This window comes from Pelodiscus sinensis, chromosome 17 (genome assembly GCF_049634645.1).
Source record: "Pelodiscus sinensis isolate JC-2024 chromosome 17, ASM4963464v1, whole genome shotgun sequence".
NCBI classification, from domain to species: Eukaryota; Metazoa; Chordata; order Testudines; family Trionychidae; genus Pelodiscus; species Pelodiscus sinensis.
In genome coordinates this window covers 35,316,007-35,342,952 of record NC_134727.1, presented here as the reverse complement: position 1 = coordinate 35,342,952, position 26,946 = coordinate 35,316,007, and the positions used below count along the sequence as shown (strand labels likewise).

Genomic DNA, 26,946 nt, shown 5'->3' with positions numbered 1-26,946 from the left:
GAAGTACCCCCCTTCTCGCCCCCCTTTGCTGCCTCCTATAGAGGCAGTGTGGGGAAAAAGGGGGGAAATTGACTAGTTGACTAGTCCTTAACATCCCTAGCTCAGCAGAGCTTCCTCCCCCATCACCTGACACCCATGCGGTTTGTTTTCTAGTTACCTGTGGAGGGATTAGCTCCTCCTCCGAGTCAGACTCCTCGCTGGACTCCTCGCTGCTATCTGCTGCCTCTTGTGCTTTTGGAAGGGAGGCTGGAAGGGCCTGGGCCTTCTTGCCACCAGCCAGCTGTGCTGCAGCAGCCGTCTTCATTGCTGAAAGAGGACAGAGGGAAACGGAGGGTAAGAGTCAGGCTTGTTTCTAGGCAGAGAGAGTGGGGGAAATGGGGATGACAAAACACCCTCAGGACACACAGGAGGGGAGGCTTCATTCATTACTAAGTAATAATCAAGAAATGTAAAACAAACAAAAGGAAGCACTTCTTCACACAATGCATCAACCTGCGGAACTCCTTGCCAGAGGATATTATGAAGGCCAAGACAGTAAGAGGATTAAAAAAAAAAAAAAAGCGAGAAATTCATGGAGGTTAGATCCATCAATGGCTATTAACAGGGCTTGACAAGTGGCGGCGAGCCCTGCTCGCCAGCTGCGCGGTTTGGCACGCTGCGCATGCGCAGACCGCACTGTGACGCCATGCCGGGCTAAAATCGTCCTAATTATCGAGCCCTGGCTATTAGCCAGGATGGGCAGAAATGGTGTCCCTAGCCTCTGTCAGAAACTGGGAATGGGGTCAAGGGGGTGGATCACTTGATGATTACCAGGCCTAGATGGACCTTTGGTCTGACCCAGCATGGCCGTTCTTACTAGTAATCGCTAATGGAGCCTTCCATTCATGGATCTCCAAGTGCTAACAAATTATTACGCCAAGGCTCCTCCATCTGCCCAGGCCGGGGAGTATGTGTCGGGAAGCAGCCGACCCAAACTGGCTACGCTAACCCCACCTCTCAACATCAAGCCGTGGGCAGTTTGGAAGGACGCTCTAGCAGAGACAGAAGGGAGCGGCACTGACAGGCGCTGCTAACATCAGCTTCAGAACGACTGGCACAGGCTGCAGCCCTTTGCAGTTCAGAACGTGCCTTGTGCTCATTCCTACGGGGCGGCCCTGAACGAAGAGAAGCCCCGAATGCCAATGGAAGGCCAGAACCTCACCAGCGTTAGGAGGTTGCTTTGGGGCTGCCTCTTCCTCCTCGCTGTCTGAGGACGTGCTGCTCTCACTTGTGGAGGCCTTGCCCTGCAAGGCACTTCCTGCTGCTTTCACGGGGCTCCCAGCGTTACCAGCCGGGCTGGGCTTGGCGCCGGAGGATGCCTGCAGAGCTGGCAATCTCTAGGAAAAAAATAAACCAATGATTTTTATTTTCAAAAAACACGAGTCAAGGCTAGCGTCCGGGTTTGTTTCCTGCACCCCTTACTCTGCTAGTATTGAACATGCTCCTTTTATTCCCACAGAACGTCACAGATGGACCATTTCTGGAGCCAATGCAACGCAAGCGGGAGGCAGCAGCTGTTTGCAGCAGACAGAAGCACCACACTGCAGTTTGGGCAAGAAGGAGGAAGGATACGGCAGCCTACCAGAATCGGGTAGGGAAAACTTGGGGGAAACTGACCAGGAAACTGTCTTATAATCCTGGTCTTACAAAAAGGGCCAAGGGATCTTCACGGACAAGGGGCTCTACACCTTGTTATCTCATCTCCTTTGACAATGGTACCTCCAGCAGCCCACGCTCCCTATGAATAAGCCAAGACAATAGTTCAGGTTTGACTTGGAAGGGAGAAAGCACCAATGGAAACCCCACTCCTGCTGCTTGCAGGGGCTAGGTGTCCCTTGGAGGCTCCTCCCTAGAACACTCGCAGACCCTGGTGGCTTGTGACTTTTGGAGGGAGCAGCACGCAAGGTGAAGCCACCCCACGATCCTCCCAGCACAGCAGCTGCCTCCCGGACACAGCATCAGCAAGGAGGTGCCCACAGGAGGGAGACAGTTGCACTTGTCTAGAACACAAGCAATTTCTTTGTCCACATGCCTGAAGAAGCAGCCGTTCAACTCTAACCCACGGTGCTTGGGTTGTACCTTTGAACAGTGCCTGTCGGCGCTCGGATTTCGGCGACTCAAGGCAGAGCGTGAGTCACATCTCAGAGTCATGCGCAGCTGCTGAGTTGATGCAAGGAAATACCAGTCACTGTGGCACTTGAAACAATCATTCCAGACAGGTCTGGTCTTCTCACTTGCCCATGCAGGGTGGAGAGAGCTTCCGTGCTCCTCTCTCTCTTTGGCGGTTTGCAATGGGGGCGCGTAGAGAGGAGTGCCGCTTGCAGGGAGTTTGGGAAACTCTCTACCCTCAGGGGTTCTTCAGTGGCGGTGACGCCCCGCCCCGCTCAGATACCTGCTCTGCAGCATCCAAACATGCAGGGCTGAACACTCCTGCATCAGTTTGCTCAGGCAGAGGAAAAACATAACGACGGCCATGTTGGTCCACCAAGTCCAAAATCCTGTCTTCCAACAGAGCACAGCAATTATTGAGCGACTCATCCTGTGGTTCATGCCCAGGTCCTGGTAGTTGGACATTTCAGGACACCCTGTTTGCCAGGCAGAGTGCCACCCAACCTGGCTGTGGCCGTTACCCCCTTTTGGGGCTGCGTCCCACGCACTGGGAGCCATTAGCGGAGCGGTTCTCAGGGAAGACAGATAGCAGCTCTACCATGAACAGCCCAATCCCTTACAACTCATTCACCTGACCGCCTGCGCTGGACTTGGTACTATGCCACCAGAGAACTAGACCATGACTGCTGTTCTGACAGCCCGGGAGGGTGGGCTGCTGATAACCAGCAGCCACGAGCCCCAGGTCTGAGAGATGAGCGACTGTGGCAAACGTGGCTTTCTGGCACAGCCCTGCAGAGTGCTGCCCCAGTGAACCCAGCACAGACCAGGAGAACGCACTGGAGAGTTTACCCGTTACTGAAGGGGCTCGCCAAACCAGCCAGGCCCCCCCACACACCTCCCAAAGGACACACACACAAACCTCCCAAAGGACAAGAGGGGAAAACAAACTGGAGCATCTGCTTCGGTTAGCGTGAGTCACTATCTCCGCGAGAGGGGCCAGCTTCCAAATGGCAAATCGAGAGCATGAGCTGAACCAGATGCACAGATTTAAATGAATCACCTACTTGGGAGCACACCAGACTCCTCCCCACTCACACACCAGCACCTGGGGCGGCTGGATCTAGACAGTCACTTGCCTCCAACTTCCTAGAGACGGGAAGGACTCTCGCTCATGTTGAGAGAGAAAGCCCACGGATTACACAAGGACGTACCGGGGGATAACTCAAGGACCCGGAAGACAAGCAGCATCCGGACTAGGGATGTTAAATTTAGCTCAATCAACTAACCGATGTATTTTCTTTCAGTCAGTCAGTCAATTAGTGGAGGAGCCAAAGTGAGGTTAGCTCCTGACCCCAGGAGCTAACCCCGCAGCTCCCGACCCCAGGAGCTAACTCCGCGGTGGCTCTTAATACATTTTAAAAAGAAGAGAGATGCAGTGTCTGGAACAGGACACAAGACAGGAATCAGCTGAATCCTGGCTCGCACCCACTCCCCACTGTCGCCCTCTCCAGGGGAGATGGTGCTGGGGGGGGGGGGGGGAGAACCGGCTTCCCCCAGCACTGGCCCCTGCTCTTCCCCCTTGCTGCCTCTAGTCGAGGGACTAGTTGACTGATAAGCTTTTGCTTATTGGATAGTCGACTATTCACTTACATCCCTGATCCAGACACTGAGTAAGAACACGGAGCAGTGTGCAGAAGGAAGACACTGGAAAGTCAAGTCTGCCCCATGACCAGCCAGAGCCCAGCAAGAGAGGGCTAACTCCTGCCTCCCCCACACGTCACTTCCCCAGAAGACTGCATTTCTACAGGGCCACCATGTCCTAGTGAGGGAGTCCAGGCTGGGATTCACTCTGTCGCTTGGCTGAACTATGCCGGCTGTAAAATGCCCCCAGGAGAGCAGTGCAGAACAGGGTCCGTGCCTATAATGGACCCAGGAGACTGGAAGAAGCCGAAAGACAAGGGGAAAGAAGTCTGATATATTGGCGATGCTGGGAGAGATCCATGAGAATGGGAGTGGGACTATAAATCAGCCATGGGCAACCAAGACTAGTGAGTGGACCACAGGAGTGGCCCTCTGTCTTAGTGGGCTGTGGGATTGTCAGCAGTGGGCAACCTGCCGCCCCAGGCCCACTGGGGCATCACCTGCAGCCTGCACAGCCCCTCCCTGTCCCCTCCCCAATGCATCTCATGCCCCAGGGCTCCGAGGCCCCGCACTTCCTACTCCCTCCCCTCCAGCATTTTCAGCGCTCCATGAATCCGCTGATTCGTGCTCCCTCTGTGCTCCTCCCTCCCTCCCAGAGCTTGAGCAGCTGCAAACAGCTGATCCACAGCATTCCAAAAGTGCTGGGAGGGAAGGGGAGGAGCAGGAAGTACGGGGCTCCAGGAGAGGGGGTTAGACTGGGGGGTGTGCGGGCCACAGGGGGAACCCCCGGGGGCTGCAGGTTGTCCACCACTGCTGCAGATTGAGCTTCTTGTCTTCAGTTCCCTCACTTCCCCTTTTCCTCTCCCTCTGTTCCCCTACGCATAGCTCCTAACGGCAGGAACGAGTTACCCCCCCCCCCCCACTACTGCTCTTCAGTTTATTTGCACGATGCCACGAGTCAGAAAGCCAGCATGCTCCCCCGAAGCCGCATCAGCCACACCCCGGCTATCACCTGCCAGCGAGCCCAGAGAGCGCCTCCCCGATGCCCACTCTGAGTGCAGTAACCCGCCTGTGCTGCAACACACAAAAATAAAGACATGTCCACTGAAGGATCTGAGCTGGGGGGCTGGAGCAGTCCCGCTTTATCTCCATAAGGGTTTAGTGGAACATCACCTCAGCCCTGAGGCCAGGGAAAAGCTCACAGCCACATTCCCGGTCACGCCCATTAATGCCATGTGCCTCTACTCTGGGTGCGGAGCGGAGGCGCAAACTTGAGGCACATGTAAAGCGATGCCCAAGTTTCTCAGACAGAGCATCCGGCCATCAAGGCACAGGAACGCTGGGGAGCCTAGATGAGATTTTTGGCCTTGTTGCACCAGGTGGGTACGGAAAGTTTGAAAGACACAGTTTCTTCAAGGTCAGCCTTATTTGGTTTTTCCCCCTGCAAAAGGGAAGCAAACAAACAAATCCCCCCACACCTTTGCAAATGAGTTTCTTTGACAAAACAATCCTAAACCTTCAGAGGTAAACATACTAATTAAGTAGTTTGATGTAGGCAGGATGTTCCTTTTAATTGTGCTAATCCACCCCCACAGTGAAAGATGAAGCAGCTTGCAAATCTAGGTACCTGCCTGGATCTCATTCAGAGATTAGTATCCTGCAGCTTCAGTGTCAGTGGTTAAACATATGGCCAAGTACTTTATGTTCTCCATCTGCCCAGAGGCGTTCTGCCGGGAGAGCCGGATTGTGGCCACAAATGAGCCTAATGCAAAATGCCAACCTTCATTCCGAGTCCTTGGATGCTGGTCACAAAAAAAACCACAACCAGCCTCTCTTGGTAGCAGCGGCTGGTAGGTAGGAGTCCCAAATATGCAAACAGTGGTGAAGGAGACATTAAAGTCTTTAATGGCCCTTCAGCAAGAGAGCTAGCGCTCTGCCTCAGGTAGGGAACTCTCCAACAAAACACACTTCACGTATGACTAGAAGGGCCAAATCTCTCAGGTCTTGCATACATTTTTCATGCAGCATAAATTCCGCCTCCTCCTCCCACAGCTCTTGTTCTGAACCAGCACTGCAGTGTAGAAATGCTGAGACCGACTGGGATCGCGCCAGCCACTCGGGTTCCTCCGCTAGGGATGTTAAGAGGTGGGTATTTAACTAATCGTGCAGTCGATAGAATTTTTAATTGATGACATGATTAGTCGGTAGGGGAAGGTGCTCAAGTCTTGGCTCGCGCCGGGTCTGGGAGCTACCCCCACTGCAGCTCGGAAGTTTAAATGTAATAAGAGCCAGGCGGGCAGGCAGCCTGACGACTATTACATTTAAAATGCAGAGCTGCAGCGGTGGTAGGTCCCAGACGCACGGCGAGCTGGGCTTGCTCAGTCCACCAGCCCCTGTACATGGCAGGGGGGGGGGTCCCAAGCCTGGGCCAGCTGCAGGAAGAGGCTGCTGCCTCTAATACATGCTGGGGGAAATTGGCTCCGCACCCCACCTTCGACTCCCTATTCTCCACAGTAAAAGCCAACACGCAGAGCTCGTTAAGACTCCCGCCTGTCTTCACCCTAGGGGCACACAGAGAAAACCCAGAGATGCAGGGCAGGATGAAGTATACCGCAGGGGGAGGGGGACTTGCACACAGTCACACTGCGTCCTGCTGGAGTGCTGCTTTCTGGAAGGCCGTGTGAACACTTGCGGCCAAGTGGCTATGGACGCGTCCTACCAGTAATGAATCCCAAGGGCAGTGCTCACTGCTAGGTTAAATCACAAGCAACCGAGAAGCACAAATCCATTTTGCCTGGATTCCCGCCTGATCCCGATCCCACCAGAAGGGATGGAAGTTTTGCCATCGGCTTCGGTGGGAGCGGGTTCTGGCCTATGCAAGCGCCAGCAGACTCCATGTGTACACAAGTCGCAAGCCCAAGCTGCTCGTGGCCTCCCATGGATCCGTGCTGCGACCTGTCACGTGTCCCAATCGAATGGAAGCATGAGGGAGGGCTCTGACCGGTTACGGTTTGTACAACAGCATCTGGATGCAAGCAGATGAACTGCTCTCCGTGTACAGTGTGTGCTGGTTTGGCGCCTCACGCAGCTGACGAATGGGAGATCGTTTAAGCCAAGAGATACTATCTACCCTCCAGCCCTCACGGCCTTGGCTTGTATTTTACTATAGTGTTTTGTAATGACTTGTGTTTGTAGAGCTGGCTGCTGCCAATAAGATCAAAGGAGCCAGAGAATCCAGTAACTATACACCAGACATTTGGAAACTGCCTTAAATAAAGCGGGGAGCCATCAAATGAGAACAGTCTGCAGTTCTACAAAGCAAAGGCAGAGGGTCTCCTTGCACAGGGCTGAGACTTCATGCACTAGAAAGACTTTGCATCCTAAACACCCGCCAGCCACTAGCCCAGCCATCACCAGCCTCGCCGAACGCCGCCAGGGACAATAACCACAAACCTTCTGGCTTATCGGCACAGGGGGGGCCTCGTCCTCGCTGCTCTCCGAGTCGCTGCTCTCCGAACTCGCTCTTGGCTCTGCACTCCCAGAGGCCTTGGCAGCGGTTCTGGGTGTTCCAGGCCCTGCGTTGGCCTGGCTGGGCACAGCTACTTTTGAGGGCTGCTTCCGCGGAGTGGCTGGGGCGCTTTTCAGTGGCGGCGCCGTGGCCGGGGGAGCCTTTGCAGATGTACCTGCCTAGAGCCAAGGGAAAGGAACAGAATAAACACAAGAATCCAGGACTCAGAGAAGGGAGAGGTGTCCTCCCAGGATGAAAGAAAAGGGTCAAGATGTGGCTCTGGGAGGCAACTGTAAAAAAATGCCACGGCTGAAAGTGAGGAATGTCAAGAGTGGATGGGAGACCCACGTGGCAAGCCAGGTGCCCCTCATCAGTCCTCCTAGCTGCTGGGGCGAGGGAGCCATGACAAACTCCTCAACATTCTGCTGCCCAGCTGGTCACAGCTGCACATGCAGTGGGGGGAGAACAGGCTGCCTGAGAACAGGAACAGCTGTTTCACAGGCCCCACGGCACAGGAACCAATGGAGCAAAGGCCCAAACCTCCCTAGCCGGGCACAACAGCAGCAGAAATCAGGGGGCACTAGAGTTTGCGAATGTAGGTCTGTTTTTCAGAGATCTGTGCATCTGCCTGCAAGTCCATTCGTGCGAGAGCCGCTCCTAATCAGTAAGAGGCAGCTTCCTCTTCACTCCGCTCAAGGCCAGGGTGTGGTTGTGCCAGGACAATGGGATGCACCCGGAATCTGACTGTTAACCGCACCACGGAAAGGGAAGAGGCCGATCCGAGGGCAGCTGTACTGCAGTGACCACGGGGGCAGTAGAACGATTGCTGGGGGCAGTGAGCCGGGAGGGGAGGGACACACAAGGACAGCAGAGTGACCCCTGAAGGCAGCAGCACCAGGAAGGGAGTGGCCAGCTGGGGATTGAGCTTGACATTTTGCCAGCCCCTTGCCTCAAACCCCTCCCCTCTGGCCCTTGACTGCAGCGCTGGACTGGAGGAGGGGGGGAGGGGAAGACTCCCACCGGGCCAGGCAGCACAGCCCTGGCCCCCGCCCAGAAGCCACAGCCTATCCCCTTCCCCCCTCAGGCAAGGACCAGCCTGCACGCCCCCCCCCTCCACCGCTGGACCAGACCTGGGCAATGCCAGGTAAGTTGTCGTGCTCGATGTTGCAGGTTAACACTTGGCTGCGACTCCCCATCTTTTCATGGCTCAGTTATAGAACCGGGGGGGTGTGTGTGTGTGTGTGTGTGTGTGTCACAGTAGCATTGTCCTTTCCTGGGCGGGTCAGGGGAGAAGCGTTACCCTGTTGCCAGGGCGACCTGGCAGTGGCTTGTGCTTCTTACACCAGGTTCTTACCCCTGGCATCACCACGCCTCAGGACACCCACCTGCGCAGCTGGTGTGGCCTCCTCCTCCCCACTGTCAGAGGAGTCGCTGCTCTCAGAAGTGTCTCCCGCCTTCGCGCTCCCAGCCGCCTTTGCAGGAGCTGCCGCCTTTGCAGGAGCTGCCGATTTGCTCTGGGCTGGTGCATCCACGGCGGGTTTCCATGGAGCTGGGGTGGACACTTTCCTTGGGGGCCTCTTGGTGGGTGCTGGAGTGGCCGGAGCGCTTTTCACTGGGGTGGCGTTCACAGGCGCGGCTTTCACCGCCGCTTTTGTCTGGCGGCAAGAGACGAGACCAACCGATGAGGTGGTGGAGGAGATCAGCCCAGAGCACAGGCCTTAATTAGGGGGCGGGATTAGCTACAAACGAGGCTGCCCCGCTCTGCAGCGAGCCGGGCCATACTTCTGTGCAAGGCTCTTGGGCTGGGCAGCAACTTGTGGTTGTGACAGGTTCATGCTAGAGATTTGGGGATGTTCGTTTGACCAGCACGATCTGGCGCGCTCTTGGCACTGACTGCGTCCTAGGGGCCCGAGCAGCTCAGGGTTTGCTCCTCCCTGTGCGCTAACTCTCCAGTGAGGGGGCAGGACTCAGACTTTCCCTTTACAGCTGCAGGGGCTGGGCAGGGCGGCCGATTGGGATGGGGGGGAGGGGTTAGCTCTGTTTTTTCAGTGCCCTGGCTGCAGACAAAACTGGTTTTAGTCCCCACCAAAGGGAGCCAACAGCCATGCCAGGCCCCTGGGAAAGGTGGGGGCTCCAGCAACCTGAAGGGGCATGGCCATGGGCAGCCAGCCCTCTGCACTACCCCTCCCCACAGCCTTTCGAGCCACCCACACGATGCTCCAGCAGCCATTTAAAGGGCCCTTGAGAATCGTCAGGCCCCAGGGCAGTGCCCCCTCCCTTGGCAGGCCTGTCCGCACCCCAGCCAGTCTGGGGAAGGTTCTACACAGTGCGAGGCCCTGGCAGGTTAGAGGATGGTGGGGGTGGGAGATGTTCCAAGCATTCAGGAGACCCTCTTGGAGGTAGATACCTGGAGCACTGGGGCTCCCAATTCCTCTTCAGAGGAAGTCTCATCACTCGAGGCCTCACTGCTGCGCTCCGCCTGTCCAGGCGTTTGCTTCAGCTCTGAAACACCAGAGAGGAGACCTCACTCACCCTGCGCGCTCTCGTGGAGTCCGTGCAGACCACGCTTGTAACGCGGCCGTCAGGCTATGGAAGAGAGCAGTCAGGAGGCACAGGAGAGAGTCAACAGCCGTGTGGCACGGGGGCAGGGCTCTGACACGGCTAACATCTTAGGTGCCTCCTGAGCGCATCAAAATGTTCCCAGTCACATTTTTAAGATGAACCCTCCGCTCCCAACACACACACTTCCCTTAGGAGACCCTCCCTCCAGGAGGACCAGTCGCCCCAAGTCCTGGCTCTTGGGGCGGGTACAGTGTGGCCTCTCCTGGGTGCAGGATCCGGTCCGAAGCGCAGAGCCTGCTTTTCCAGACCCGTGAGCTAATGATGAGCAAAGGGTGTTTTTTAATGAGCTATTTCTCCTCCCTCCCTCCTCCTCCAGCATGAAGAAAGGAATTTCCGATCACTAAGCAATCACTTCTGGCCTGAGACCAAAGTTTGGGACTTTTTCAGAGCACTCAGAATAAAGCGGCGTTGTACCATCACGCGGTGGCCCTGACGTGTCAGCACTCCGCAGTACTGGACACTGAACAGGAGCCTTCACTGGAGCATTTGCTCCCTAGACACTAGATCCCGGCCATTCCTCTAGGTCACGGAGCCAGGCGACCTGATCTGGTCTGTGACTGACAGAGCATGCTGCTTCCCCTCTCCCAGGTTTCTTGAGGCTCTACAGGGTCAGACCACAGGAGAGCTGAAGCCACGAGGTGTGTGGCATTACCAGCTCCTCTGCAGAGCCAGACCATAGATGCACGGCTCATGGCCAGCGCAACCCCCCTGCAACGCCTTAGGAAACACATCCTAAGCCCATGGGTTTCTCACCTGATTTGGGAGCTGGGAGCTTGGCAGCTGGTGTCTTCTCCTCTTCCTCGCTCTCCTCTTCCTCGCTGCTTTCCGAGCTCTCTGCCGCCTTTGCCGTCGCCGCCCCTGCAGCTTTGCTTTGTCCTCCTTTGGCCTGAGTTGCTACAGCAGGTCCTGGCTTATTAGCCCGGGCTTTCTTCTGTCCTGCTTTGGCCAGAGCTGAAGCAGCAGCTGGTGCAGCAGGCGTGGGCTTGTTCGAGGTGGCTTTGCTCTTCCCTGCTCCAGCAGCTGCCCCTGGCTTCCCTGAAGTAGCATTGGCTTTGTTTTGGGCTGCAGGCTGCAGAGAATTAGCCGCTTTGCTGCTCGCCGCTGCAGTTCTCACCTGGAGAAACAACACAAGCAGTCAGTGCCCAGCCGGCTGCGTGTCCTCTTCATGGAACCGAGAGGCCCTGGACTAGACGTTAGGAACCACCGCCCAGGCAATGCTGAAATGCAGCAAGTCACTAACGCTCTCCATAGCCAATGCCAAGTTGGAGGCACTCTTGATATGTCTACACTGGCAACCTATTTCGGAATAGGGCTGCAAATGTAGGCATTCGGAATTGCAAATTGAGCCCGGGATTTAAATATCCCGCGCTTGATTTGCATCTTCCTGGCCAGGTGCCATTTTTTGAAATTTGCAAGCCCTGAATAACTGCCCGCGTCTACACGCGGCAGTGAAACAGGCGTTCGAAATAAAGCCCTATTTTGAACTACCTGTTAAACCTCATTGCAGGAGGAACAACAGGTAGTTCGAATTAAGGCTTTATTTCGAACTACCGGGTCCCTGCCACGTGTAGACGCGGGAAGTTATTCTGGGCTTGTAAATTTAAAAAAAAACCAAAAACAAACAAAATATGGCGCCCGGCCAGGAAGATGCAAATCAAGCGCGGGATATTTAAATCCCGGGCTTGATTTGCAATTCCGAATGCCTATATTTGCAGCCCTATTCTGAAATAGGCTGCAAGTGTAGACATACCCTCAGGGACACGTTCATGCCGGGTGCAGCCCCAGGAAACGGACGAGACTCACACCAGCAACATAGCTGGTCTTCAGAACACCCGGCTCCATGACACGAGTTTTGCTGTGCCGAGTGCGCCAGGTAGGCAGAGGAGGGTTTAACGAGGCTTTTGGTATTTTCCCCCTGAAGTGAGCACCTAATTAACTAGCATATGGAGTGAGAGGAGGAGTTCTGTGCCCTCCCCCTACAATAGTGCCACATCCAAATACCACTGGAGTCTCTTAACTCTGCTCATGGAGCACATTCAACCTCGACAGGCAGCTTCCCTTTTACGGAGCCGTACACACAGCGCCCTTGGGCCAGCCTACGGCAGAAGAGGGTTGCATCAGTGCCAGCAAACCGGCAACCCCCCACCCTCCACTGCGTGGCAGGACTCACCAGTGTGGCTCATACAGGTCCCCACGTGAAAAATGACAGCATCAAAAGCCCTTTTTTGATGTTCTAAAGAGCTACCTAGGGTTTGTGACCCCGCCCCCAGCCAATGTTGCTATAACTTTCTAAGGCAGCCTGGCCTCAGGCCATTGGCAGCCTTGGGGATGGCACAGAGAAAATGTCACTTTACCGCCTTTATTTCCTTTCCAGCCACCGCCGCCTCTTCTGAAGAGGAGTCTTCATCCTCGCTGCTCTCTGCCTGTGCTGTGGAGTTAGCCACAACGGGGGCGCCAGCTGCCACACAGAAAGGAAAGCCCCCCCTAGGCAAAGACTCAAAGACACAAAACTCACTCCCCACCCACTGGAGACGAGCACTAGCTCCCGACTCTGGCTCTGCACACCACCCCTGCACCAGAGGAAACAGCTCGCGGCTCCAATGCAGCGTTTGCTTCCCCTACCTCTTACCACCCCGCCTGCCTCTGAGCAAAGAGTTGCCTTCTCTTGACCGGAGAGAAATCCCCAGATGTTGGCGGTGGACTCAGAGGTGTAATAATGTTACGGATTGCGGATGTAAGAAACATTGTAAAAAAAGTAACCATGTAACTGTTAAAAATCCTAGTAGTTAGACACTCTGCTGGCTCTGCCCCTGGCTTCCTAGGAGTCGGGCCAGCGGCTGGCATGCCCCAGCAAAGAGTGTAACAGTATCGGAAACCGATGCTTATCGGTTAGCCATTTAAACGTTTACATCGCTATTATGGACATTGCAGGAACTGAGGTGTATTAATCTAGGAGTATCGAGATATAACAACGGTTTAAGAGGCCTCGTGTGCACTAGGAAAAACATGCTCTCTCCTCAGCCAAATCAAGCTAGCTTAACTTGACTCCCTCTGTGTGACTTACACAGTAAGTTTAGCATATGCTCGAATTCAATGGAATTTGCTTGGCTAGAGTTTTCATAGAATCATAGAATAATAGGACTGGAAGGGACCTCGAGAGGTCATCGAGTCCAGCCCCCCGCCCTCAAGGCAGGACCAAGCTCCGTCTACACCATCCCTGACAGATGTCTATCTAACCTGTTCTTAAATATCTCCAGAGAGGGAGATTCCACCACCTCCCTTGGCAATTTATTCCAATATTTGACCACCCTGACAGTTAGGAATTTTTTCCTAATGTCCAATCTAAACCTCCCCTGCTGCACTTTAAGCCCATTACTCCTTGTCCTGTCCTCAGAAACCAGAAGGGAGCAGTTAGATGGAGCGTGATAACTGGATCTAACTGCCCACCTTTAGGCGCCAGGCTAGAGCAGAGGAGGAAGGGCTCATCCTCCTCCATTAGCTCTGGCTGAAATCAAATGGGTAGGTTTCAAAAGAGAGAGAATTCCCCGTGTGCCGACCTATGGCTTGTCCTGCCAAGAGTACATGCGCATGCAGCTAATCCTGAGTTTTTAGGCAGTCTGCCCCAGATTCCTCACCCGTGAGTAGGGCTCGAATGGAAAACAGGTGCTGCATGCAACTGCACAGACAGGGAAACTGAGGCACGAAGGCAAAAATGACTTGCTCAAGATCACCCTGCAGAAGAGATGGGAATAAAACCCTGGTCTCCGAACTCATAGTCCACAGTTCTAACCACTAGGCCACAGTGGAATGAGCTGTGCTAGACTGGCAGTGAGTCATGTCATTAAGCTATCGGAGCACCAGTTGCCTTATAGTCCTCTCCACTGGCCAATTCACAAGGGCCATTGCTAGCAGCGAATGGCTCTTACCTGCCACAGCTTCCGTCTCCTCTTCTGAACTTTCTGAGCTGCTCTTGGGATCCGGCACTCTGATCTTCTTCGCTGGAGTGCCTCCCCCCAAGTCGCTTGCCTTTCGCTTCTTGGCATTTGGGGGAGTTCTGTAGGACAGGGGAGGTGATGTTAACAATAAGCTTTGAAGAGCATAAATACTTCTCAGTTCACCCACCCTCATTCCTCCAGGCTCAGAATTAGGGATGTTAACGAATGGGTATTTGTGTAAATGTGTAACTGCTCGATTTTTTAGCGGTTACACATTTACATGCGAGTGGCAGGAGAGCGGGAGTAGAAACCGGTGCTTGGTTTCTGTCTGTATTCCCCCCCTACACTGCTGCCTTTGGGGGAGGCAGCTCTGTGTGCAGAGAGCTGGCTTACAAGCCAGCTCCATGCATGTATCCGCTCCCGCTTGGAGCATTGCAGCAAAGCGCGCGTGCGTGTGTGTACACGTGTACGGAAGAGGTGGCTACGCAGGAGCAGAACCAGTACATGCAAGGAGCTGGCTTCCCACATGTACTGGCTCCCACCTGTACTGGCTCCCACCTGCCTTCTCTCCCCCCATGTTACTGTCCCTGATACAGAGGCTGCAAGGGGTGTATGTGTAGTCATTAAGATTAACCGACCAGCCTACGCTTATTGGTTATAGACATGTAATAGTGTAGTCGATTAACCGTTGAACTGTTAAGCAAAAGCTTACAGGTTTATGCTATAGACTACACGCATTTCTCCCCCTCCCCCCGCCTTGCCTGTAAATTTTTCAGCAGGTTGGCCAGCAGCCCAGCTCAGTCCTGGCTTGCAATGGGTCTGGGACCTACCCTGCTGCAGCTCTGCATTTAAAGTGTATTAAAACCCGGGCAGACAGCCCGGCTCAGTTCCAGCTTGCACTGGGTCTGGGAGCTCAGACCCTGCCCCCGTCAGGGTCTGCTGCCATCCTGTGCAACCACCTCTTTATCAGCGGCAACAGGCAATTGGTTCGCGAGGGGAGCTGGTTTCTGAACTGGCTCCCTTCACGGACCAGCTCCCGCCTGGCATCCCGAGAGGCTGCCTCCGATACAGAGGCAGCAGTGTGGAATGGCAGGGGCTCCCTGGGAGTGGGGCCGGAGCGCACCAGCTGCCGCCTCCATGGACTATAGAATAGCCGAGTAACCGATAAGAATTCATGAGATTAATCGACTATTCAGTTAACCGATACTTAACATCCCTAACTGGTTAATCATGTAAACAACTACACACTAACATCCCGAGTCAGACTAGGAACCATCATTGCTCTGCAATACCCTCGGGGAGTCGACTCTGGAATGGGGGCTCCGTGGCAGGCCCTGCTCTGTGGTGGGGTCCCTGGACGGGAGGCATTGGACATATGAGTCCGTGTGGGGTTTTAGTGAAGGCAGCACTGGGCATAAGGGGTGTTAGGGCAGTCTCTGGACAGAGAAGTGCTGGGCACAGGGAGTTGGGGGGGTGCCTCTGGAGTGTTTAACCACCCTGACAAGAAACTTTCCTAATGTCCAATCTAATCCTCCCTTGCCGCAGTTTAAGCCCATTGCTACTTGTTCTAGCATCAGAAGTTAATGAAAACGAGGAGGGAGAAAAATTATGACAATCTTCTATGTATTTGAAAACTGTTTTGTCCCTTCTCAAGCGCCAGACAAACCCCCGTTTTTTTCTATCCTCTCTCATTGGTCACGTTTTCTAGGCCTTTAATCATTTTTTATTCCTCTTCTCTGGACTTCTCCAATCTGCTCACATCGTTCCTGAAATGCAGCACCCAGAACTCAACAATACTCCAACTGAGGCCTAATGAACACGGAGTAGAGCGGAAGAATGACTTCTCCTGTCTTGCTCACAAGGCTCCTGTTAATACAGCCCAGAATCAGGTTTGCTTTTTTCCCCAACAGTGTCACACTGGCTCATATTAAGCTTGTGCTCCACTATGGTGCCCCCCTTCAGCCAACCTCCTTCCTAGACCGTCATTTCCCATTTTGTGTATGTGCAGATGATTGTTCCTCTCTAAGTGGAGTAATTTGCATTTGTCCTTATTGAATTGCATCCTATTTACTTCAGACCATTTCTGAATTATAATCTTATCTTCCAACTTGCAACCTCTCCCAGCTTGGTATCATTCGCAAACTTTATAAGTGTACTCTCTATGCTCGGATCTAAATCTCTGAAAAATATTGGACAGAGCCGGACCCAGAACTGAGCCCTACGGAACCCCACTCAATATGCCCTTCCAGCTTGATACCACTGACGTTTATTTACTGGAAATTATTTTCCAAATAGGTAGGTACCTATTAGGGATGTAATAGCGTAGCTGGTTAAACGATTAACTGATAAGCAGATGCTTATTGGTTCATGATACCGGCCACACACCAACACCCTCTTCCCCCACCCTCCTGCATGCAGCTCTGCAAGTAAATTTAACAGGCTAGACAGCAACCTGACTCAGTTCTGGCTTGTGTAGGGTTCTGGGGAGCTACCCTCACTGCAGCTCTGCAGGAAAAGTTAACTTTGGAGCCGGCAGGCAGACATCATGGCTCGGTCCCGGGAGCAACGTTCTCTCTCAGATTTTCCATCCATGAGCGGAGTGAGTTTTGTCTCCTGAACCGACAGTGAGGTCGTGTGCACTTGTTTGGATGTGTGCTACTGTGGCACCCCCCAGAAGCGCTGCTCCCTAAGAGACTCTCTCAGGCAGTGCCCCCCGCTACACGGCCCTGGACCCCCCCCCAATCACATAGTTCCGGCTCTCGCCTCGGCCACCGGAGCAGCCACTGCCCACCACGCAGCCTTCAGCTCCAGGCCTGGGGGAGGGCTGAAGCCAGGGCCAGGGCCGCATGGTGGCTGCCCAGCTGCTCCACCATGGAACAGCCGAGTGGCCACTGGCTCAAATTCTTGGTGTGTGCCTGTGCAGGCATGCACCTTAGAGGGAACACTGCCTGGCTGCTATCCCGGCTTCCATTCTGCAATAACTCTTGTGCAGAGCGGAAAGCGGGGGCAGCTCCCAGGCCCCAGCATGAGCTGGGACTGAGCCAGGCTGCCTGTCTGCTGGCTCCTAAATTACTCTTAGTGCAGAGCCGCTGTGGGGGCAGTTGCCGGACTAGGGATGTAATAGCACAGTTGAATAACCGATAAGCAAGAGCTTGTAGGTCAATGCTTCAGACTACATGCATTACCCCTCCACAGTACATTTTTTTTGCAGGCTGGCCAGCAACCTGGCTCAGTTCTGGCTTGTGCTGGGTGTGGGACACCCCCCCGCTGTAGCTCTGCATTTAAAAGTGGGAGCTTAGACCCTCCCCTGGACAGGGGCGACTGCCACCCCGTGCTACTGCCTCTGTACCAGCTCCTGCCTGGTCTCCACACTGCTGCCTCTGATAGCATGAAGTGGCAGGGGGCTTCTCAGGAGCAGGACCGGAGCACACTGGCTGCCGGCCCCGCCCACAGGGACTATAGAATAGTCGAGTAACCGATAAGAATTCATGAGGTTAATCGACTATTCTATCAACCAATATTTAACATCCCTATGCCAAACTCGGCATACGCCGGGACAGAGTCCTTGCAGTGCTAACCCATTCCTTAGCTGTTTATTTGGGTTAAAAAAAAATAATACGAAGGAGAAGGGATCACCACATTCTGACTCACTCTGTAACCAGAAAAGTAAGTCAGGCAGCTGATCTACACTTGGAATTTACAACTGTGTTACTCCGGGGGTGAGAAAAATCCACACCCTGCAATGAGATGGTTAAGCAGCCCTAACCCCCAGCATAGACAGTGCTAGCTCCACCTAGCTACTGCCTCTCGGGGACACAGATTACCTATGACAAGGGGAGAACCCCTCCCATCGCCGCAGGCAGGCAGTGCAGCTGCAGCATTTCCAGTGTAGACAAGCCCATAGATTTTTCCAGGTCAGAAGAGACCATTCTGATCGTCTCAGGTGACTTCCTGCACCACACAGGCAGAAGAACCTCACCCAATAATCTCTGCATCAGGCTTGTCATCTCTGTGAGAGCTAAACGGTCTCAGGCAACATCTTAGCGAGACAGGAGGCTGAGGCAGCATCTTTTATTGCACCAGCTTCTCTTGGTGAGAGACCCATTCCCAGACCGAAGAAGAGCACGGAGAGGCTCGAAAGCGTGTCCCTCACACCAGCAGAAGTCAGTCCAATAAGAGACGGCCTGACCCATCTTGTCTCTTGAATAGCCTGGGCCGACATGGCGACAACTACACCGCATAAAACAAAACCTGTGACAACAACCGACTAGTTATATAGGATCAGACTGAAAGAGAAGACTCATCTGATTATTGATTCCCTCCATAACCCGTCCAAGTAAGAGCAGAAGGGACCATTAGATCATTTAGTCTGACTGGCTGGATAGCCCAGCCCATTATATTTCAGTTACCCATGTTGAGCCCAGTAACTTTCAAGACTTTTTATTTTTTAAATGAAGAGGGTGCTGTGTGGGCTAGGTGCACTAACTACTGACAGCTCAGCAGCAAGACCTATGCAGGCAAAAGCTCCAGCCTAGACTCATTCATACTAGGGGACGTAACTATATACATGATTAAACAATAGGCCCAAGTTTATTGGTTATATGCAGGCTTCTGCCTTGCTCCTGGGGAGCCAGCTGCCACATCATGATGCTGCCTCTACATCAGAGGCAGCAACATGGGGATAGCAGCCAGCTCCTCTGGAGCCGGTACCTCACTGGGAGCCGACTTACAAGCCACCCCAGCAACAAAAGGCAGATTTGCCAGTTTAAGCTGTTTCTTTGTTAGGAAGGTTTTGCCAGGATAGCTCTTCTGCAGGGATGCGCAATAAAATGGCAGCAGTTGGCCACAGTCAGCCTCTGTATTAGTTGTGCCTCTGCAAGTGCAAGTGATTGCAGCTCCTGCAGGTCGTGGATTGCTGTTCCTGGCCAATGGGAGCTGTGGGAAACAGCACGGACTAGAACACCACTTCTCGCAGCTGCCATTGGCCAGGAATGGTGGTACACAGCCAATTGGAGCTAGGAATGTGAATGTTTAACCGGTGGGGGCAGAGGGCTGCTATACCCCACAGGCAGGAGCTGCTCCGGCCTCTTGCAGTGGAAGGAGGGAAGGTATCATGCCCCCCCTGCACTTGCCCTCTCTTTAATCAGATAATTGGTTAAACAATACATTTAACAGGTTAACCAGTTAAACGGGATTATATATCCCTAACAGAAGCTGCAACTGCCCATGCCTGCAGCGGTGTAGGTAAATATAGCGGTGGGGGCCCAGCAGGGGCTAACCTTGGGGAACCGAATCTGGCTTGAGAGCTGGTATTTTTCCACTCCTGTTATACTGACACATCTTTAAAGTGTGGTGTAGGCCACAGAAACATTCTATTGCACACAAAACCAACAGTTAGCCAGAGTAATCTTAGTAAAAATACAGGGGGAGCTGCTCAGAAGGCAGCTGAAAAAAATCTAATTCCTTCCAAACTCCAGGGCAATAGATAAGAATGTTGTGAGAGTCAGTTGATTTTTCAGGGCTCTGAGGATGCACCATGCTAGGAATGCTCAGCATCCACTCTATGCAGCGATCCCCACTCACAGGCCATTCTGCCTGTCCCCTGGATAACTGTCACAGCTAGACAGTCTCACTTGGCATTTCTATCTAATTCAACAACTGGACTACGCTGGGTTCTCTCAAGCTGCAAATTCAGCCCCAAGGAGAGAATATTTTTGTCACTGGCTGATCAAGGAGACTATTAAAAGGCTCCAAAGAAAGTCCCCTCCCATTCTTCTCAACCAGACGTATAATGGTTGCAGAGCAATGAAGACAAAGGAGTATGCCGGGGAGCGGGGGAGAGAGGTTAAAAGGGGTCAAGAAGAGGAGAGAACATCATTTTCAAGGCCAAAACAAAAAAAACTGGAAAGAGAGAAAGTTGTTCCAAGAATAAGCACTTCTCCATGTTATGGTGCTTTAGCTAAGCACAATGTCTGGAAGATAAATATGAGAGGCCCTTGCCCTGGTTAGTTTAGACTTTAGTCTAGACATAACAGCAAAGGAAGACGATAAACAAAGTGCATGCTTGGGGTTACATGAGTGGAGGTGGGATTATAGGGTAAGGTTACATGTGCATTTTTTAAAATGTAAAATAAATGCATGTAATAGAGTAGTAGAATAATTTGCACCATTATATATCAAGACATTAAGGTAGTAGCAAAGAGATCTCAGCGCCACTGTTGCATCTATTAGCTTTCTTGAATCAACTTGTGGAGTTTCCAATGATCACATAAGACCACAAACATGAAAGAAAGGAGATCAGAGAGATACTTGGCAAGAGCAAGGAGAATGCCAAGGACTGTCAGGATACACTGTATTCCATTGTGTGATGCTTTAGATACAATGAAACCCACATACTATTCTCTGGGAATATTGGGTCAACTTGAAAAAACTCTCTCTGCTAAAGCCTTTCCTCCTGCAAATGACTCAGTGTAGACTGACTCCTGTAGGATTGGGGCCTTGCTATCCAGTTTTCCTAATCCCGCTGATGGTGTCAAATCTAATTTCATCCCATGTATTTCTAGGACCTTGATGTCCAACATGCTAGTCACTAGTCACATGTGGCTATTTGGCCAGTTTAGTGCAGCTAGTTTGTCACAGCAGTAGCCACAATAGTGGCTACAGCTTCAGAACTGGTTGGACACCACAGATCAAAGACTTCCCTTCTCCCTGGATTATAAAACAGCAGACAGCACATGAAGAATGTGTGGATACCAAACTCATCACTTCATTCTTTGTTAACACGAAGGCCCCCAATGCTGCAAACATGCACACCAGTAGATTACTCACACAACCATCCCTAATGAAGTCAATAGGAAAGAGTGGGAAAAAAAGTCACTAGGAAAATATCTTAAATGGTGAAACACATTCCCCTTCCCCAATACCTCAAAAAACCCAAATCAAACCAGCGACGATAGCACGCAACTCTGCCTGCCTCCTGAGCTGAGAAACAGGGGTGCTGTTTGGTTTCTCAGGTGACTAACTTGACCAAGGGTGGGCACACACCAGCCACCCAAGGGTTAGCCCCTGGCAGGCCCCCACACTGTATTTACTTGTGCATCTGTAGATATGGGAAATCCCAGCTCCTGTTGCACCTGGAATGGGCCAATTTAGAAATATTCCCACTAGTGTCAAGATCAGCAGTGGGCAATAAAGCGGCAGTGGTTCATAAGGGCCCATGGGAGCTGCCATTCCGGACCCATGGGAGCTGTGATTGCTCTTACCTGAGGAGGTGCAGGAAATATTGAGGCAGTTGCCCACCAAGGGCTAACCCTGCTGAACCGCTGCCACTTCATTGCCCACTGCTGAGCTTGACACTAGTGGGAATATTTCTAAATTGGCCCATTCCAAGTACTAAGAACATACCCGTGTAATCAGGCCTAGTTTTCCTATGAGGAAAGTAAGAAATGACCCATGTTCCACTTCACACCCAGTCCCTCTCAAACGGGCTTACTTTTGCCAGTGGGTGAAGATGTCCTCAAGAGTGGTCAACTGTGGAGGAAACTCTTTCTGCAGGAGAAGAGAGGAAAGAATTGGAACCACGTTTACCAAGAGCCCCTCCCACCATGAAACACCCAGATGATGGAGTCCAAAATAATGCCATGGGGCACGACAGCCATGAACTAGCATTTGTAGATGGAGCATCTCTGGCTCCGCCCCTACCCCCTGAACTAGCCTCATGTGCACGAGGTGCAGGGCCACACGCCCCCAGGTCAGGGGTGCCCAGCCCGTGGGCAACTGTGCCTTGACTCCACACGTGTGTGGACAAGCTGCAGGGTTACCCGGCCGGGAGGGGCCCGGCCCCACGTGGGGAGGGGCGCTACAGGGTCTCCCGGCCGGGAGGGGGGGGGGGGCGCTGCAGGGTCTCCCGGCCGGGAGGGGGGGGGGCGCTGCAGGGTCTCCCGGCCCCACGTGGGGGGGGGGCGCTGCAGGGTTACCTGGCCCCACGTGGGGGGGGGGGGGGCGCTGCAGGGTTACCTGGCCCCACGTGGGGGGGGCGCTGCAGGGTTACCTGGCCCCACGTGGGGGGGGGGGCGCTGCAGGGTTACCTGGCCCCACGTGGGGGGGGGGGCGCTGCAGGGTTACCTGGCCCCACGTGGGGGGGGGGGCGCTGCAGGGTTACCTGGCCCCACGTGGGGGGGGCGCTGCAGGGTTACCTGGCCCCACGTGGGGGGGGGCGCTGCAGGGTTACCTGGCCCCACGTGGGGGGGGCGCTGCAGGGTTACCTGGCCCCACGTGGGGGGGGGGCGCTGCAGGGTTACCTGGCCCCACGTGGGGGGGGGGGGCGCTGCAGGGTTACCTGGCCCCACGTGGGGGGGGGGGGGCGCTGCAGGGTTACCTGGCCCCACGTGGGGGGGGGGGGCGCTGCAGGGTTACCTGGCCCCACGTGGGGGGGGCGCTGCAGGGTTACCTGGCCCCACGTGGGGGGGGGGCGCTGCAGGGTTACCTGGCCCCACGTGGGGGGGGGGGGCTGCAGGGTTACCTGGCCCAGCTGCAGCTGCAGCTCCCGCGCTGCCTTGGCGTAGCCGGCGCGCAGCAGGTGCTGGTGGATGAGGAGCAGCAGCTCCCGCCGGCCCCTGCCCGCCGCGGCCATGCTGCCCCGCCCCCCTAGGGCCGCTGGCGGCCGCCGCTCCGACGCTGCAGCGGGGAGGCCGCGAGCCACATGCCCCTGGGGCCGCCGCACGCCTCCAGCGCCCTTTGACCGGGGCACGCGCGCCCGGCTTCCTCTTCCCGCGCGCGGCCCGCCGGGAAGTGTAGTCCTGGCGCGGGCCGCGGCGCCGCCTGCCGGCTCTGCGCGGCCACAGCTCCGGCAGGGGAGGCGGGGCCAGGGGGCCAGGGGCGGGGCCGCGGCTGCTTTGCCTGCACGTGGGCGCGGGGCTTGAGCGCGGGGACGCCCTGCCGCAGGGAGCCTTTCCAGCTGCCCTCGCGCGCCCCCTAGGGCTGGGGGAGGGTTTCCAGTCTTTGGGGGGCTTCCAAGTTGAGTGGGAGGCAGTGGAGAAAGGCAGGAGAGGCCGGGGCTCTGGAACAGTTTGTATAGTGGGGGCGCTGAGAGCTGGAAACCTCGTGTATAATGGAAACCACTTCGAGCCAGGGAGTGCTGCAAGCCCCCCCCCCCCCAATTCTAGCACCTATGGGAGAAGTCCTGAAAAAAAATCAACATTTCATCGTATTTGTTTGATGGATGATCATAATTATTGATAGCCATTTACATTTATGTTGCACCACCCATCACAAAGCAGTCCCAAACACTTGCAAACTGCAGGTCTGATGTAATGCTGGTGCAGTAGTGGAAGTAACTTCAGTGGATCAAGTCTCCTATATACATAGAACACAGCTGAATGCAGCCACTTCTGGGGTGGAGGGTTATCAGACAGAGACAATTGAATGATTTTAAATGGAACCTAAAAAGGCATTTATATGTGCAGCACTGGCAGCTAGCATCCCCTGCATCTCCACTTCCCATGCCCATGCTTCTATCTGCAAACATCTGGGCTAGAAACACTTTTTAATAAAAATGAAAGCTAAGATTCGGGCAGAATCCTGTGATTTCAGGAACTAAGCTAAACACCACATTTCATGCAGCCTAAAACACATGCATGGCTGCAGGGAACTCAGTGTAACAACCCCAGACTAGTCCTGACCCGAAAGCCACCTTGATTTAATGCTGAGTGGTCATGTGGCTGCTTTGTGGAACATTTATTTGTGCTTTCCTTTTTTCCCCTTAAAAACCAATCCTGGGACATAAAGTAGCAGAGTGAGTAGGACAGTAACCACACAAACACACAAATCTACCTCCTCCACGGTGCTGATGCTTTCCAGGGAAAAGCTGGCCACGTTCACTATGGCAGAAGTGTGGATTTATTTTTGGGAAGTTTTGCAATGTCCAAAGTGCCTCCATCACTCTTACTCAAATAAGAACCTTTATTTGTATTTATTGGAGAGATTAATAGATTTCTGGCTCAGCTCCATCTGGCTTTGGAGCTAAATCTCCCCTTTCCCCTACCATCATTTTAGGTAATAAAATCCGTGGCCATGCAGTTACACAGACTCTGTCTAGTCTCAGTGCCTGATTCATAGATGGACCATTAACCAATGATATGGATATGCCCAGTGCATTTTGGTGAGTGGGTCGGAGTCCCTGACTGAGCTGCTGAGCTGGAGAAATTTAACTGAGGTAGAATTCAAATAGTCCTCCGTTAGGTTTTAAATCCCACTTGTAATGCCGCAGGTTGCTTTGTTGTCTGCGAGCGAGAGACTGGAGTCCTGATTCTTCGTTCACTTGATCTGGGGCAAATCAGGAGTGATTCCGGGAAAGTCAGTTCAGTGTACAAATAGAAACGAGATCAGAATTGGACCCAGAGACTTAACTGGGACATTCTCTTTTGTAGATATAGTTAGATACAGATTTTGACCTACTTTGACATGTTCCCATCTGGAAGTTTGTTATACCTCCAGGAGATTTTCCATTCCTCCCCCTGCAATCTAACATTGCAAATGCTGGGAAATTGTTTTTAGAAAATTGAGCAGGACTGATCACGAGTCACCCAATCAAATACAGTGCCCATATGTCTGACAGAGACTGCATTAGGAGCTTTTCTTGGGCTGTCTGCATTGTATCTTCCCCCTTCAAAAAGTTTCTGTTTGTTGTAAAGATTTATTTAAAAACAGAACCGAACAGTGGTTCTTGCTCCCCTAGTTTAGAGGTTAATAATCCGTCAAGCAAGAGACTCTGCACTCCTTAGCACTTTCCATCTCTGAAACTCTTCACAAACTATCATCCTCATTGCTCCTCTGGAGGTAGGTGAATAAAGTATTACTACAGAAGAAACCACAGACAGGAGGGTTAAGGCCCAGATCCTAAAGGTATTTAGTGCCTAACTCCTGAAGAGTTAGTGACTAACTCCAGGTCATGAAGGGCATGTCTACACCACAGGGCAAAAGTTGAGTTAAGATACGCAACTTCAGCTACGTAAATTGCATAACTGAAGTCGAAATCGCTTAATTTGGCTTTTGGCGCTGTCTACCCAACAGGAAGTCGAAGGAAGAATACTTCCTTCAACTTCCCTTGGGCTACGTCTACACTGGCAGCTTCTTGCACAAGAACCCTTTTGTGGAAGAATTCTTGCGCAAAAAGTCTTCCACAAGAGCGCGTCTTCCACAAAAGCATGTGCTTTTGCCATAGGGGTTTCTTGCACAAGAAATTCATGTTGCCTGTCTACACTGCCCTCTTGCGCAAGAGCTCTTGAGCAAAAGGGCTTATTCCTCGTGGGGAGAGGAATAACTCTTCCAGAAGAAGCCCTGTTTTCCAACGCTAGACTGTAAATTTATTTGTGCAAGAATGCACGTGCAGTTTAGTTACCCAGCAAGTTTTTGCGCAAGAAGCTGCCAGTGTAGACACAGCCTTAGGGTACGTCTACACTTGCTCCCTATCTTGAGATAGGAATGCAAATGTAGTGTACTGAAACTGCTAATGAAGCGCGGGATTTAAATATCCCACGCTTAATTAGCATAATCACCCCTGGGCGCCATTTTGAAATCGTGTTATTGCGAAATAAAACACCCCGTGTAGCAGCGTTATTTCGAGAGAAAACCCTTCTCTTTCTTTTCTCTCTCTTTCTCTGTACTCTTTCTTTTCTCTCTCTCCGTTTAACAGGATGGAGAAGTCCCGCAGAGGCTAAAGCGGTGTTAGACATCCATGTTGTAGAATAGACTGTTCTTAGCCTGAATTTTAACAGAGCTTTTGAAGCAAGTTAACTCGCTTGAGCTAGTGTGTCTGAAAAACCTGCCCTTTTTGGTCCTTTGGGTCAGCATGGGTAGGAGGGATGCTGTCCCTCCAGTTGTTTGAGGAGAGAGGTTGAAGGGATCCAAAGAGACGGCTAATTCTTCCTGGCCTCTCTCACACAAACCATCTCATTGACCGCAGTGGCACCGTTTGCAGGAGTAAGCAGGATTTGGCTTTGAGCCTCCTTTGCATCAGCCAGAAGAAAAGTGGCTGAAATATGGAAAGTCCTAATAGTTGCAAAATGGAAAGTGAGGGGAAATAAATTGGCCCGGTGGTTGGGGGACAGACAGAAAGATGGCCATAAAGCCACTCCGAAGGGACTGCTGGTCAGACAGGACAAACACTGCATTCAGATGCTGAGAGCGTCCCTATAAAACTGGCTTTAAAATGAGAACTGACTGCCCGCAATTCATGCCAGACAAGTGACACTTTGCAGGTCTGCTCTGGAACAGGGTCACTTAAGTCCAAAGCCTCCGATGCTTGAGTCACGAATAGCCCTCCAGAAACCGCTGTGCAACGGCACGTTACAGCAACGCAACCCCATTTCCGCGAGTGCATCTGAAGAATTTTGTTGTTGCCCCACAAATACAGGCAGGGGAGGTATGTGAGACGTTTAGTAAACATGGCAAATAATAAATAGAGTTATTCAGCAAAGCAAACAGCTGCACAATTATAAATAGGAAAATCTGCCTCAGCCCAAACCCCAGTGAGGGGGAAAATCCATCAACAACATGCACTTATTAGAAGGTGAATTTTTTCTTGCATTTTTTGACAGGAGTTGAAACTAATTTGCCCGCTCTTTATTTTTAGGAAGGTAAAATGTCCCTGGTGGGTTAAAAAAGCTAGCCTTTTAGGTATGCCATTGCCATGCCAGGACACTGATTCATGAAGGAACTGCAGGAAGCTGTTTAAAATCCAGACAGGGATAAAGCCGTAGTAGTTGAAGAGCCAGCTCAGCCCGCTAATGTCTGAACAGCCCCGGTCGTGTTCACAGCTCCGCAAGCTGAGTGCTTGGCTCATGGTGTAAACGACTCCATTATGAATGACTCCACTTGTGCCCAGCCCAAGGCGGTACTCACCAGCATGAGCAGAGTTCATGAGAAAGGTCTTTTGCACAATGTGGAAACTGGCAAATCTGAGGGTGCCTGTACACTGTAGCGTTTTTCCAGAAAAACGGCCGTTTTCCCGGAAAAACAATACTTGCATCCACACTGCCATTGAGTTCTTTCGACAAAGAAGCTTGCAGTCTAGACGTAGCCAGAGAGATGTTT

At 52.9% G+C, this 26,946-nt stretch overlaps 1 protein-coding gene across 3 annotated transcripts in view; it reads right to left on the bottom strand.

The window, feature by feature from the left end:
- TCOF1 (treacle ribosome biogenesis factor 1) overlaps window positions 1-26,946 on the bottom strand; it is a 76,462-nt gene that overhangs the window by 12,167 nt on the left and 37,349 nt on the right. For 2 of the 3 annotated variants that reach the window (XM_075900549.1, XM_075900550.1), the window contains exons 1-10: window positions 22,376-22,605; window positions 21,347-21,402; window positions 13,846-13,973; window positions 12,274-12,377; window positions 10,673-11,033; window positions 9,705-9,799; window positions 8,683-8,952; window positions 7,243-7,476; window positions 1,202-1,376; window positions 158-306 (exon numbers count right to left, since the gene is read on the bottom strand). In XM_075900549.1, coding sequence (XP_075756664.1) covers window positions 158-306; window positions 1,202-1,376; window positions 7,243-7,476; window positions 8,683-8,952; window positions 9,705-9,799; window positions 10,673-11,033; window positions 12,274-12,377; window positions 13,846-13,973; window positions 21,347-21,402; window positions 22,376-22,486 — 1,683 coding nt within the window. In that variant the 5' untranslated portion in view covers window positions 22,487-22,605. Of the gene's footprint in view, window positions 1-157; window positions 307-1,201; window positions 1,377-7,242; window positions 7,477-8,682; window positions 8,953-9,704; window positions 9,800-10,672; window positions 11,034-12,273; window positions 12,378-13,845; window positions 13,974-21,346; window positions 21,403-22,375; window positions 22,606-26,946 lie in introns of those variants that run through there. The other variant, XM_025179029.2, reaches the window with a different exon arrangement.